Genomic DNA, 13563 nt, shown 5'->3' on the forward strand with positions numbered 1-13563 from the left:
TGAAATATTGATGGGCCGAAGTTGTGGCAGGATTCTCACCCCGCAACTCTTTTCTCCCAGTGCAGCACCCAAGAGGGGCTGGCTGTGCTGTGTGCCCACTCCCTGTTAACTCGGGGTAACCCACGGGCAGCCCATCACCATCCCATGAACATCCCTTTGGGGCCCACATTGTGCAGGATCTCCTGGGGCATTCAGCCATTAATTCATTAGATCTGAGGATTCCCCCCGCCCCCTTTCTCCCCCTTCTCTTTTATTTTTTTTTTCCCCCTCTCCCCTGCAATTCAGACAGTGATGAATGGACAGAAATCCCTCAAGGGAAACATTTTTTTTCTCTTAGTTACAAAGATTTCATGGCTAATTAGAGTAAATGTGGGTTTTTAGAGTGTTAATCTCTTAACCAGCTTGGCTGGGGAGGGGGGAGGGGGGGCTGCCACCACTCCAAAAGGAGAAGGCCGGGCAGGGAGCAGCGTGCTGCCGTGTTCCTGTGGGGCTGTGCGCCCACCACCCTCTGCATGTGAGCATTCGTCACCGGGGGGAGCACCCGGTGTGCGATCTCACAGCGTGGAGCCTCGGGGAGGGAAACGGGGAGCGGCTGCCGGGTGCGCACCGTTTCGTCCTCGACGGCGGAGGGGCTGCGGACCGAAGTACCGCCTCGACCCGAAGTACCGCCTCGACCCGAAGTACCGCCTCGACCCGAAGTACCGCCTCGACCCGCTAGAGGGGACCCTCCGGAGGATGCTCTATGCGAGGATCAGAGCGGGGACGCGCAGTCGGGACGCAGCTGCGCTCCGCCGTGGCGGCCGCACCGCCGGGGTTGCCGGTCCGGTGCTCCAGGAAGAATCTCTGCATGGAATGAGGAATTGGGGTAGATTTCTTCTTAGAAAAAGTGGAGATGCGTTGCAGTAGGTCGCCCAGGGAGGTGGTGGAGACGCCGTCTCTGGAGGTGTTTAGGAGCTGTGGTGATGTGGCACTGAGGGATGTGGTTTGGTGAGGTGACCCTCCTGCTGTCTGACAGATTCCATCTCCTGTTTCTGGCCGAGATTTCTGGTTCTGCTTGGGTGAAGTTGTACTGGGAGGTGCTGATAGATGTATCGTATTCTGAAAGTTTAATCCTGCTTTGCCTGGGCTAAAATTGCATTCAGAGCGGGAGATAAAAGGCATCAGTCGCATTATAAAAGAAAAGCTCAGATTATCTGAGAGGGTGGTGTGACAGCATGGGCAGCCCCACAAACTGGGCCCTGTGCTGTGCCCACAGCAGCTGCTGCTCCCAGCCCACCAGGCCCTGTATGCAGTTGCACTGACAGCTCCAGGTGTGACTGTGCTCAGTGCCTTTCCTTTGCATGGCAGAGGAGCAGTGCTTCCAAGGAGCAGGGCTCTGATGGAGGCATTTAGTCACTCAGTCCATGCATTTCTATTGTAGTTCCCTGCATTGTGTGCCTGATCTCCTGTCCTTAAAATCCCTGTTGGTGTGATGGGCTCCTGGATGGCCAGGGCTGTTATAAAGCATGGGGCACATGGAGAGGGTCTCAGCCTTCTAAGACAGGGAGGGTTGAACAACCCCAAGCACATTTTGGGGGCCCAGTGCTCTGCTGCGGGCTCCTCTCCAGAACCACAGTGCTCATTGCTACAGCAGCTTCCCAGGTGGGACTGTTCCTTGCAGCCCTTTTCCTGCTCTGGCGCAACTTCCCCACTCCATAAAAGTGAAAGGTGACGTCTGAATAAATATTGCCCTGACCTTTCACCTCCCGCTGCTGCTTTCCCTGTGCTCAGCCACGGAGCCGCGGCTGTGCGAGGGCTCAGCACTGGGGCAGAGCTGGCAGGGAGGGCAGCCCCCCATCCAACTCCCTTCCCACCCCCTGGAGTGAGGTGAGTGGGGCTGGGGCTGTGGGAGGGTGGCTTTGTGGGGTTGTTGTGCTGGGCACAGGACAGCTGCAAAACCTCAAATTGGAAAGCACTACACAGAGCCAGTGTGGCATAGAAGCTGGGATGGCACCTGGCAGTGATCAGGGGTGGGTGCTCCCATGGTCTGCACCAGCCATAGAGAAGCCCTTAGGGTTCACAGACAAGGTTTCCTCCATTGGGAGAGGGAATTTGTTAGCTCCTCATTATCTCCCAATGAAGCAGTGGGTTGCAGTCCATGGAGAGGCTGTTCCCTGCACCTATCAGGAAGGTGAAAGGAAACAGCGTATTTTGCTTTCAGCTCCCGGCTGGCTGCAGACAGCATTAGAAAAACAGAAGCTTTAACTCACACGAGGGTGGGCTGTGAGCACCCTGTGCTGCATCTCAGGGCACTGAATGGGGAAAACAGGAACCCCCCCGGCTCCATGCGGGCTGGGCAGGAAGGCAGCGGGATGTGGCAGCCCTGAGTCAGCACGGCAGCACCTCATGCTTCCAGCCAGGAGCTGGGAACAGATTCACTGTCTGGGAACATTTACCAGGAGCTTCCTCTGTAGTGTGTCCTCAATAAGAGAGCACTCAGAAATCCCTTGGATAGGTTGGGAGGGGGGTTGTGGGTCAGCATCGCTGAGTCCTGCGGAACCGGCACTCAACAGGGGGAGAGCAGAAACTTGGCAGTGTGCACGGGTTGTTCAGTGCTTTGCTCTATTCATCTTGAAATAAGCTTCCACAAAGTGCATTTTGAGGTTTCAGCCTCGAGTGTCAGCTCCAGATTCATTGTAATACGGCAGGCTTCGTGTTCTGTTTGCTTCTTGCTTGCTGCGCTCTCAGGCTTTGCCTTGCCTGTACCCTGGTAATCTGGGGATGCTATGCTGGGGCTCTGCAGCTCTGGAACTGGCTGACACTGAGCAGGTGACACTGTGGGGCTGTGTGCATTGGTGGCAGCATTAAAACTTGCCCTTTGTGCTGTTGAAAAGGGTGATTTCCCACTCTGGGATGTGACAGACCACAGCACTCTGGTGTTTGCCTAGGTGGCCGGAGAGCTCACGTGCAGGCAGCTCATGTTAAGGGCTTTGTTCCCCGTGGCTGCACAGATTTATTGGTGTCAGAGCAGGAAAATGGTCCGTTGGCTGCCGAACAGGGATGTTACAGTTCAACTCCATAAAACATGCCGGCTGTCTGCTTTGCTCATTCATTCGCCAACCACCCAAAAAGTCACAGCAACAGGAGGAGAGGATGAAACTCTGCCCCCGTGGCCGTGTTTCCTGCCTTCGCTGCTTTATGCCACAGCCTGTAATGTTAGTTAAAGAAAACAACAAAAAACGGTGTATTTCCTTTTGATTTTTAATGGAAGTGGGGCAGGGAAGGAAAGGAGCGTGGCTGTAGGTTTCCTCGCAGGCTGAGCTGTTGTGTCCTGTCTGTTTGGCTGAGCTGGGGCAGCGGTTTGCAGGCTGCCCCTCTCCAGGCTGAAGTTCTGTCTGCAGTTAGCGAGGAGTTAATTGCAGCCATGCTGAGCCCTCGCAGTGCTATGCTGGCCCTGCACGGGGGATCCCACAGAGCAGAGCTGTGTTTGGTCACAGCAGGTTCAGACAGTCCCTAGGATCTCATAGCAACCACGGGGCACGGGGAAGCACTTGGGCGTGCTGGAGGAGAGGGGCTGAGCCCCGTGCTTGTTGCTGGTGCATAATGCAGTGCTGAGCAAGTGCTGGCATAACTTGGCTTTTCAAGGCATAAATTGTGTGACAGGGGCAAAGCTGTTCCATCAGCTCCACCAAATAAATGCTCTGACTTGGAGGCGGCCGCGGCTTGTAGGGCTGAGCTGGAAGTGCTAGAACAAACTGAGAGAGAGAAAAACAAAAGCTGAGGCTCTTTCAAGGACTTCCAAGGGAGTTGTATAACTTGTCTGGAAAAACAAACCTTGCCCGGGTGCTGGGATGGGGGGAGAAGTGGTGGACGAGGCTGCTGTGCAGCTGGAGTCCTTCAGTGCTGAGCCCAGATCCAGCAGTGTGGCTTTAACTGTTCCCATCCCTGCAGACACAGAGGAAGTGAGCGTGTGTCAGTCCCAGCCCTGATACGGGCTCTGTTTTGGCAGTCTGCACCAAGAAACCCAAATGTGTGGCCTGTCGGGTTGGTCAGCAGAGATGTTTGGTACCTGAGGCACTGCTGAGGCGTCGCACCTTCATCCCAGGTGCAAATTTTAACATGAGGAAAAGCAAAACACTGACCCATTTGTTTGTCCCTAACGATTCCTTTTGCATCCTCTCCAAATTTTCATTACAAACACCACTCTTTGCCAGATTATCTGTGCGAGCCATCTTGTTTCTGAAGAGGATATAATATTAATTTCTGTGTCACTTTGTTCTTCTGCCGTGTTTGGGTGCATTTGATTAACAGCACTATACATCTTTCCATGAGTCAATTGGGTTTTGCTTCTGCTCTTAGAAATGGGGATGGAAGCAGAACAGATTGCTGCTGCAGAGTGCACCAGTGTTCCTCAGAGCTGCATGGAAACTGCTTCAGGTACAGAGTTCTTTTGACAAGGCATCTCATCCCCGTTGTGTCAGTGGAAGTTGCAGCTTGTAGGCCCTATAGAGCTGAAATCATGGAATCATAGATTGGCCTGGGTTGAAAAGGGCCACAATGACCATCTCATTTCAACCCCTTGCTGTGTGCAGGTCACCAGCCAGCAGCCCAGGCTGCCCAGAGCCACATCCAGCCTGGCCTTGAATGCCTGCAGGGATGGGGCATCCACAGCCTCCTTGGGCAACCTGTTCCAGCGCCTCACCACCCTCTGAGAAATCACTGATTTATGCCATGGTTTTGCCCTCGGTGATCCTGATGAAGTGTTTGACAGGGTCTGGAAGGTCTATCTGTGATTGTGAAGCAGATACATATGAACAGAACCAACTAAAAATGTTCCTGCAGCCCGTGCTGGTGCTGCTTTGCTCCTGCAGCCTTCCTGCATTCCCACATCCACTGCAGCTTCTCCCCCTCCTGTGTGTGGGATGGAGGCAGCTCCCAGGCAGTGCTTTGGGATGGGGCTGTGGGTGACAGCTGAACTCAGGGCTGTGCCAGGAGCTCTCACTGCATTCCTGTGAAATATGGCCTGAAAAGTCCCTGAAGGATTTATTGTTTTCCGGGCCTGGCTGGATGTGGTCTGATAGGTTGGATTTGGGAAGGAAATGACTCAGTTGCTCTGCAGACAAGTGCAGCTTTGAAATGCAAGAGGTGGGAGACAGCTGAGAGCCTCCAAATGGTGGGGAGCTGGGTGCTATGGGTCTGACCCAGCCCTGCTGGCAAGTGCAGGGTGTGCAGGACAGCTCTGCCTTCAGACCATGGTGTGCAGCCCCTGTGCTGTGACTGCTGGTCAGTGTCACACACAGACTTCAGCAGATGCTTTCTCCATCCCTACTGTCAGGCTGCTTGGAGAGGCAGAAGTTTATAAATGACAGAAAGATCCTTAGTGAAGAAACAAGAGTTAGCGTTGCAAATAAAGAAAACAAGACAGCTTGTTTCATCTAAACAGAAGGGTTATTAAACAGGCTTGAATTAATCAGCGATCTGCCAGAGCGCTGAAATTGAAAAGCAGGGCAGAATAGAGCAGGAGGAACTGCAATCCTGGGTGACACTCGAGTGCAGAGGGGGAGCTGATGTCCAGCGATGGTGGGACAGGGTTGAGCTGCTGCTGGGTTTTTTAAGGCATCTTAAAGCACTGTCAAAACCGCATGGAGCACCCAGAGGTGCATGCAGGAGGGACAAAGAGGGGCTGCACAAGGTGAGCTCTGTTCCCTAACGGTGCTGATGGAGCAGCTGATTGCTGCTCATGTCAGGTGCTCACATTGAGGCACTCTGAGAGGGATGTGATGGTCCCTGGAGGGTTCTCCAGTGCTGATGGCTCCTTCCAGCTCCACCTGCCTGCTGCAGGTTGCTAACATCGGGGCTGTCCATAGTTCCAAATCCTCAAAACATCACAACAGTGTCTGGATGACAATTCCCTGCAGTTCAATGGTGAATTCCAGCTCTAGGATGCTGGTTCTTACTGCTGGCTGCAGGGAGGTGCAGCACTGAGCCCCCCCATGACTTCAATTGCACTGTGCCCAAATGGCTCTGCCCAGTTTGGGACCATCTGATGGAGCCCTGCTGGTGCAATAGGACAACAGGGAAGGTGCAGCCACGGCCAGTGCCCTGGGCAGGGCTGCTTAGGTCTGATTTGCTGTTTATTGCTCACAACCTGAAAATGTGATTCCATTCTGAAGTGGCACTGAGCATCAACCACCCTCTGGTGGGGACGTGGCTGATGCGTGCAGGCAGTGCCATGCTCACAGTCATGGCAGTGCTGCAGTCTGAGTGAAATCCATAGCTGTGCAACTGGGGATTCAGCACCGAAGAGCCTCCTTTTGACAAATGCCCCATTTCCTGGTTTACTTAGGTAACAGCACCGTGGCTACTGTGTAAATACATCTGGCTGCCTGGGGGGAGTGTGGGGATAACAAACGCTGCCTTGGCACAGCCAGAGGAGTTCTGTTGCAGGATTTCTGTTTAATGGAGTGACTGGGGACCCATTAAATGCGAAGCTGGGGCTCTCCATTTGCCTGTGGGGCACTTGGAAGGAGGCCAGCAGATGCTGCTGCCTGCTTTCCTCCTGCAGCTCGGTGACCGCACTGCGATCTCCCCTCGTGTTCCCATGGAACAAACCACAGCCAGAGGTCACCTGGGGGACCAGTGGGCACTGACACCTTCTGTATCGCTTCGGGCAAAACGTTTAAGCATTTGATCTGCTTGCACTTGAGGTCACCCTCCATTAAATTCTGTTTTCTTTGGGAATAAAGTCCCTGAATAATCAAACAGAGTTTGAACTGGAAAGAGCTCTGAGATCTCCAACTCCAACCCCAACCCCATGGTGCCCACTGGCCATGTCCTCATGTGCCTGCAGGGTGACCCCACAACTCCCAGGGCAGTCTGTGTCAATGCATCACCGCTCTTTCAGGGAATCATTTTTTCCTAATATCCAACCTGACCATCTCCTGGCACAACTTAAAGCCATTCCTTCTCATCCTGGAGGCAAGCAAGGTCTTACCCTGTGGTTGGAGATAGCTGTGCCCGTGTTTGCTTGTCACTGTTGTCAGGGGAGAGCGGCTCTGCTCTGCTGAACAATCTCTGCTCAGTTCATGAACACAGACACAGATAGGGGGATCGAAGCTACTAACACAGCTCCTTACACACACTTTACTACAGTGGTTTGTGCTTGGTGACTCCCTTTTGATAGCAGAGCATTTCCTTTGATTGAACACGAGTGCCTCTTGTGCGGGAGCACCATTCCCAGCCTGAGAGGGAAGCAGAATGCTCAGAGCACCGCGTTTGGGGCCAGGCAGTGAGGCTGGGAGAAGCCAGGGATGCTGCCAGCTCAGCTCCGTCTTACTCTGCTTCTCCTCACCCCAGCAGTGCTAGGATGCTCACTCAGAAGTGAGGTGGGGGGGGGGGGGAAGAGGTGGCTCATCCGGTATGCGCTGTGTAAACAAGATCCCACGTCTGCACAATATGACCGAATTGGGTGCATAATTCATGCAATCGTGTTTGTTATCAGGGAAATGCCTTTTCGTGGCTGAGCTTTGCTCTTCCCCTCCTCTTCCTTGTCCAGGGGCTGGAGGAAGCAATAAGCACAATGCTGTGCTTTGCCCTCTTAACTCTTTCCCTGCACCTACAGGGCGGCTGTGAGCATTGGGGCTGCTGCCCAGCATTGCATGTTGTGCTGGAGGAGCAGCTCAGTGTCTTTCAGCCCTGTTGTTTTGCTGTCTCATAGCAAATATAGGGGACGTACAGGGGACACCGTGGATAGCAGGGCTGTCCCTCCTATCCCAGCCATTCCGGAGCTGAGCTGTCTGCTGATGCACAGCCTGCTTTTAGTGTTGGTGGGGTCAGAACCTTTTATGAGCAAACAAAAGGCACTAGGAGCTCTCGTCCCTGCTTTGTGTTAGGAAAATGTAATTACTTCACATCAAACTGTTCAGTCATTGCAGATGGTGTCAAGCAAACAAATGATTGAGTGCTGCCTGGGCTCAAAGTGCACGGGGCTGCTGCACCAAATGTCCTGAATATTGGGTCTTCACAGGACATAAATCACTGCAACAGCTTCAATGGTTGGAAACGTTTCCCAGGAACATTCCTGGTCGGCTCCAGGAGGGCTGAGAGCAGACGTGTGTGCTCTCACTTGGCACAAAGTGGGCAAACTCCACTTCTTTCTCTCTTTTTTTCTCTGGAAGGAGGAGATAGATGGAGCCTATGTGAAGAGATAGGGGCAGCTGGTGCCCCAACAGCTAGCAGCATCGTGCAGGAGGGCAGCTGCTGCACTCGTAGCACCAAAATCGTTCCTTTGAGCCCTCATTTTCCGTAAGAGAATCTCTCTTTTTTTCTTTTTTCGTATGTGCTTTAATTTCCCCCTTTTTTTTTTTTTCTTTTTCATGTGCATAAAATGCCACAAATGACAAAGCGTGGGGCTGCAGTTGAGTGACAGCTGCAATAAGCGGAGCCCTGCTGCACTGAGATGGAATGAGCCGGGTTCCTTCCCCCCTCAATGGGAGCCGTGGCCATTTGAATAATAATATTATGGCCTCCATTAGGATGACAGTGGGGGAAAAAAATCAGCTCAGACCTGTGATTATTCCTTCAATCTAATAATTATTTAAATACCAGATAACTCCTTTCAGCCTAATTGAGGCCTTTCAGCTGCTCGGGTTTATGTTGTAGCCCTGAATTTACTCTCTCTTTCATTTATTTATTTATTTATTTACCTTGTGTTACCAATAGCTTCAGATTGCTTTTAAAACCATGTTTTAAACTCACTTCCAAGAAAAAAAAACAAAACAAGCTCAGCAGAAAAGCAGTTGTGTTGTGCACTGAGCTCTGCAGTGGGATCTCCTGGTTCTGGGCAGCATTCCCTTTGCTGAGCTCCCCGTGCATCCCAGAACCCCATAACCTAGAACCCACTGCCCTGAGCATCACAGCACTGCCTTCTCTGAGCTGGCAGAGAGGAGCTGCTGCCCGCCAGAGGTGGAAATGAAGCTGGAAAACAGAAGCAGCAGACGGTGAAACGTATCCCTGAGCAGAATGAGAAACCCATTATCGTGCTCCTGCGCTGTCTTGTCAGTGACACGGAGATGTGCAGCCCAGGGACAGAGCTCCTTTGTCACCTCTCACAACACCCGTCTCCAGCTCCAGGCGTTAACAAGCCTAAAGAGTGGCTGCGTGCTGACACCCGCTTATGAGCGCGGTGTAGGTTTCCAGCAGCATGAATTATTTTAAATACCAAAACTGAGATCAGCATCAATCAAAGCGGGGGCTCTGACAGCTGCACGGGGCCAGGAGGAGCCCTTGTCCTGTAGGATTGGTGCCAGGAGGTGCCAGCACGGACACGGTGCTGTCTGCCTGGCCTGCGTGTGATGGAGGAAAATGGCTCATCATCTTCCTCATCCCAGGGCGGTATGAGCCCATGGTGGTATGGGATAGGGGAGAACATCTGCCAATGGGACTGACTGGGATGGTTCCCATGGTTGTCCAACCTGGGACCGTGAAAGAAGTGCAGCTTCTTGGAATTAAAGAAAACTTTGTGATAGTTTTCTAAGCGCAATTTGTTGGACGCATCTGTGGTGATGAGCAGGGCTGAGGTGAAGTGCAAGATGGGGTCAGCAGCAGGTCTGGAGGTTTGAGCAGGGTGGCACACCAGGCACACCCATGGTGGCACTGAGGTCCTGCACCCCGTGCAGCAATGCTGGCATTGGTGCCACCTACATGGGCACTGCTGGTTTGGGGCAGAGGTAATGGGGGCTTTGGGGTGGGTGCTTGGTGCACTTTTACCTGCATGAGGCTTCTTCCTCAGGCTCACACATTAAATCATGCAGGGCCTAGAGGTAGAAAACACCTCTTATTTCCTCTGTCGCTTCCAACAACATTCCCTACAGGAGGCATCCTTTTAGCCAAGCCTGCAGATTGATGGCTGTATGGGAACTGCAGGCTTTGTCTTGGCTGGGAGCTGATTATCCCCTCCCGTGGCAGAGTGGTGCCCATTATAACAACCAAACATAGAACGCATTAACACGCAGGGGCTGAACCAAGTGGCACAACCTCAAACCTGAACAGTTTGCCAATAAGTTAGGAGACCTGCTTAATTCTTGTTGGGCTTAAGGATGTCCTCGCTTTATCTCAAGGACTGTGTAATTAGAAAGTGTAATTTGAATGGTATCTGCAGGCACACCGGGTCTAATCCTTTGCTCTGTGCGTTTTTTCTCTTCCCCAGAACCATGTGAGGGACGTTACTGGGGCACAGGTCGGCCGTTCCCAGGATGGATCAGAGGAGGACCTGCCCTTGGGCACTGCGCTCCGATGGCGATGGCAGGTCAGCATCTCTGCTCTGCCTCCTCCTGGCGTCGCTTTCCTGGAGTGCATCCAGCAGCACCTCATTCAGCACTTTCCGTTCTGAGCACCGGGATTGGACTTTCAACCACCTGACCGTCCACCAGAGCACCGGGGCCGTTTACGTCGGAGCCATCAATAGGGTTTACAAGCTTTCGGGTAACTTGACCATTTTAGTAGCTCACAAAACCGGTCCCGAGGAGGACAACAAATCCTGCTACCCTCCCCTCATCGTGCAGCCCTGCAGTGAGGTGCTGACCCTCACCAACAACGTCAACAAGCTGCTGATCATTGACTACTCCGAGAACCGGCTGCTGGCCTGTGGCAGCCTGTACCAAGGAGTGTGCAAGCTGCTGCGCCTGGACGACCTGTTCATCCTGGTGGAGCCCTCGCACAAGAAGGAGCATTACCTGTCCAGTGTCAACAAGACAGGCACCATGTATGGCGTCATCGTGCGCTCCGAGGGCGAGGATGGGAAGCTCTTCATTGGGACAGCGGTGGATGGGAAGCAGGATTATTTCCCCACGCTCTCCAGCCGGAAGCTTCCCCGCGATCCAGAGTCGTCGGCGATGTTGGATTATGAGCTCCACAGTGACTTTGTCTCGTCCCTCATCAAAATCCCCTCGGACACCTTGGCCCTCATTTCGCACTTTGATATCTTCTACATCTACGGCTTTGCCAGTGGCAATTTCGTCTATTTTTTGACTGTCCAACCAGAGACCCCGGAGGGCATCTCCAACTCTGCCAGTGACCTCTTCTACACATCCCGCATCGTCCGGCTCTGCAAAGATGACCCCAAATTCCACTCCTACGTCTCTCTGCCCTTCGGCTGCGTCAGGGGGGACACGGAGTACCGCCTGCTGCAGGCAGCCTACCTGTCGAAGCCAGGGGATGTGCTGGCCAAATCCCTCAATATCACAGCCCAGGAGGATGTCCTCTTTGCCATTTTCTCCAAGGGACAGAAGCAGTACCATCAGCCGCCGGATGACTCCGCGCTCTGTGTTTTCCCAATTCGTGCTGTCAATGCCCAGATCAAGGACCGGCTGCAGTCTTGCTACCAGGGGGAGGGCAACCTGGAGCTCAACTGGCTGCTGGGGAAGGATGTCCAGTGCACCAAAGCGGTGAGGATGCAGGCAGTTGGCTGTCATAGCCTTTGGTTTTAATGCGTGGCCCTATGGTGCAGAATAGGATCAATCTATTGGGAGTTATTGGGAATAGGTGAATGGTTGGACTGGATGATCTTTTAGGTCTTTTCCAGCCTTGGTGATTCTATGATTCTATGATTCTATGAATCTTTGCCTCAGTTTCCCTAAATAGGGAATGGATGTAGCAATCTTTTTCCTCCTATTGTCCTTTTCTTCCCTGTTGTTATCAGACAGTCAATGATGGCAGTGAAAGGAGGGACTGCACTGAGGCTGGTGGATAAGGATGAAGGTGTGCTCTCTGTTGGCAGTGTTTGCTGTTCCCAACCTCAGGCTCTCACCTTTCCCGCAGCAAGAGGCTGATATCAGCAAACTAACGAGATAAATACAAATGACAGTTGAATCTTTCGTGGTTTTTATTCAGATGATTTCTCTAATCTTGATTCACATGCAGATTGTTCTAGGGCTGACTTGAGAATCCCTGGGGCCTTCTTTTGCCAAGCATATTAAGTTTGGCTGCTGAGAGGAGATGAACGTGGGTTAAATGAAATGAAAAAAGGAAAGCGAGAACACTTGCTTGCACATGGGAGAGCCATCCCTTCACAGTTGTGTCTAAGTGTTTGGCAATTCCTGAATGTCCCTTATGGAAAATTAGCAAGAGGACTGCAGTCAGCGTGATGGTGCAGCTCCATGGCACCATTCTGCTGCATGGGAGAGACCACCATAAAATGCAGGGTCCGCACCTGGCTCAGCCCCTGCTGACCTCACATCCACGCAGATTCCATGTCCCCACCAGCCCCACATCCCCACTCTCCTCAGCTCTCCTGTGCAGGAACCCCAAGGTTGCCCCCTGCTTTGTGCTTCACTCACGAGAATCTCTTAAAATCTCCTCTTTCCAGCCTGTTCCAATCGATGACAATTTCTGTGGGCTCGACATCAACCAGCCCCTGGGTGGCTCAGTGCCAGTGGATGGTGTGACACTCTTCACCTCCAGCCGGGACCGGATGACTTCTGTTGCTTCATACATCTACAATGGCTACAGCGTGGTGTTCGTGGGGACTAAAAATGGCAAAGTGAAGAAGGTAAGATAATTTCTGTGGCTTTGGAGAGGCGGGATCCGTTTCTCATCAGTGTTAGAGCACCTTGTGGTTTTGTTTGGTTTTGCATTTCATCATTCAGTGAACCGTGGTGTGTCTGTGGGGCTGCTGCAGAAACAGTTGGAGCAATAATGGGCTCATGTGGTTAGAGGCAAAAGAGTTGAAGTGACCATCAGCGAACCACGGTCAGAGGTCTCAGAGATATTCTTTTATTTGTGAAAGTTTAATGGGAATCTTGCAGCAGGTTTGACTTGTTTCACCATAATCCTTCTGTGGTTGGTGTGGTAGACTGAGCTTAAGAGGCTTTTGGGTTCGGGTTGCAGAATGTTGAGTCAGGGAGTGGGTTAACTTGGCTGCTTTTGGAAACCAAGCCTCAGGGCAAAGCCTTCCTACTTCTCCTTGTCTCCCCAAGACAGCTGGATGATGGATCCCTGGAAGATAACATTCCTCACCCTTTGCATCACAAAAGCTGGGGCTCTTGCCTAGGGCTAAGAAAATCTCCATGTTGTTCTCCTCTCCCAGCAGCAGGAGCTGGGGGCTGCTGGGTGGGCTCTAAGATTCTGGAGTCCAACCACCAGCCTGCTGAGTGTGAGATCCTTCAAATGAACCTAAGATGTCAATGACATCATTTGGTGATCCTGCTAAATGCAGTCCCTGCTTCTCTGAGCCAGGGAAAGGGTTAACAAATGTAATCAACAGCAGGTTGTTAATTTTTTGTGTCCTTAAACAGCAGGGAATTTCTTCCTCATCTATCCAGGAAGATACAAGGACAGGCAGATACTACACTTGAATGTCTGCATCATTTTAATTACATCAGTTCATTAATATTCATTCAGCACTTTACAAGTGCTGAGCAGCAGTAAATTAGGAGTCTCCCTGGTGTCTCTCAGTGCAGTGAGGAAGTCTGGAGTGTGGGAGCATGAGCAGAGCCCCTCTTTCCCTGCCCAACCTGGTGCCATGTGGAACACAGGGCTCATCCTGGTGTGGGTGGAGAAAGAATCTTCATCACATCTCAAATAATG

General features: G+C 52.2%; 1 protein-coding gene across 1 annotated transcript in view; it reads left to right on the forward strand.

Annotated features, from left to right (window-relative positions):
* Nucleotides 1–1850: 1850 nt before the first annotated feature.
* PLXNA2 (plexin A2) overlaps nucleotides 1851–13563 on the forward strand; it is a 99083-nt gene continuing 87370 nt past the window's right edge. Inside the window, exons 1-3 of the mRNA XM_042833739.1 lie at nucleotides 1851–1866; nucleotides 10187–11423; nucleotides 12344–12526. Of these exons, the coding sequence (XP_042689673.1) occupies nucleotides 10233–11423; nucleotides 12344–12526 (1374 nt within the window). The 5' untranslated portion in view covers nucleotides 1851–1866; nucleotides 10187–10232. The remainder of the gene's footprint in view (nucleotides 1867–10186; nucleotides 11424–12343; nucleotides 12527–13563) is intronic.

This window comes from Centrocercus urophasianus, unplaced genomic scaffold, assembly GCF_019232065.1.
Source record: "Centrocercus urophasianus isolate 14NV4802_14NV808 unplaced genomic scaffold, USGS_Curo_1.0 seq_42, whole genome shotgun sequence".
Classification (NCBI taxonomy): domain Eukaryota; kingdom Metazoa; phylum Chordata; class Aves; order Galliformes; family Phasianidae; genus Centrocercus; species Centrocercus urophasianus.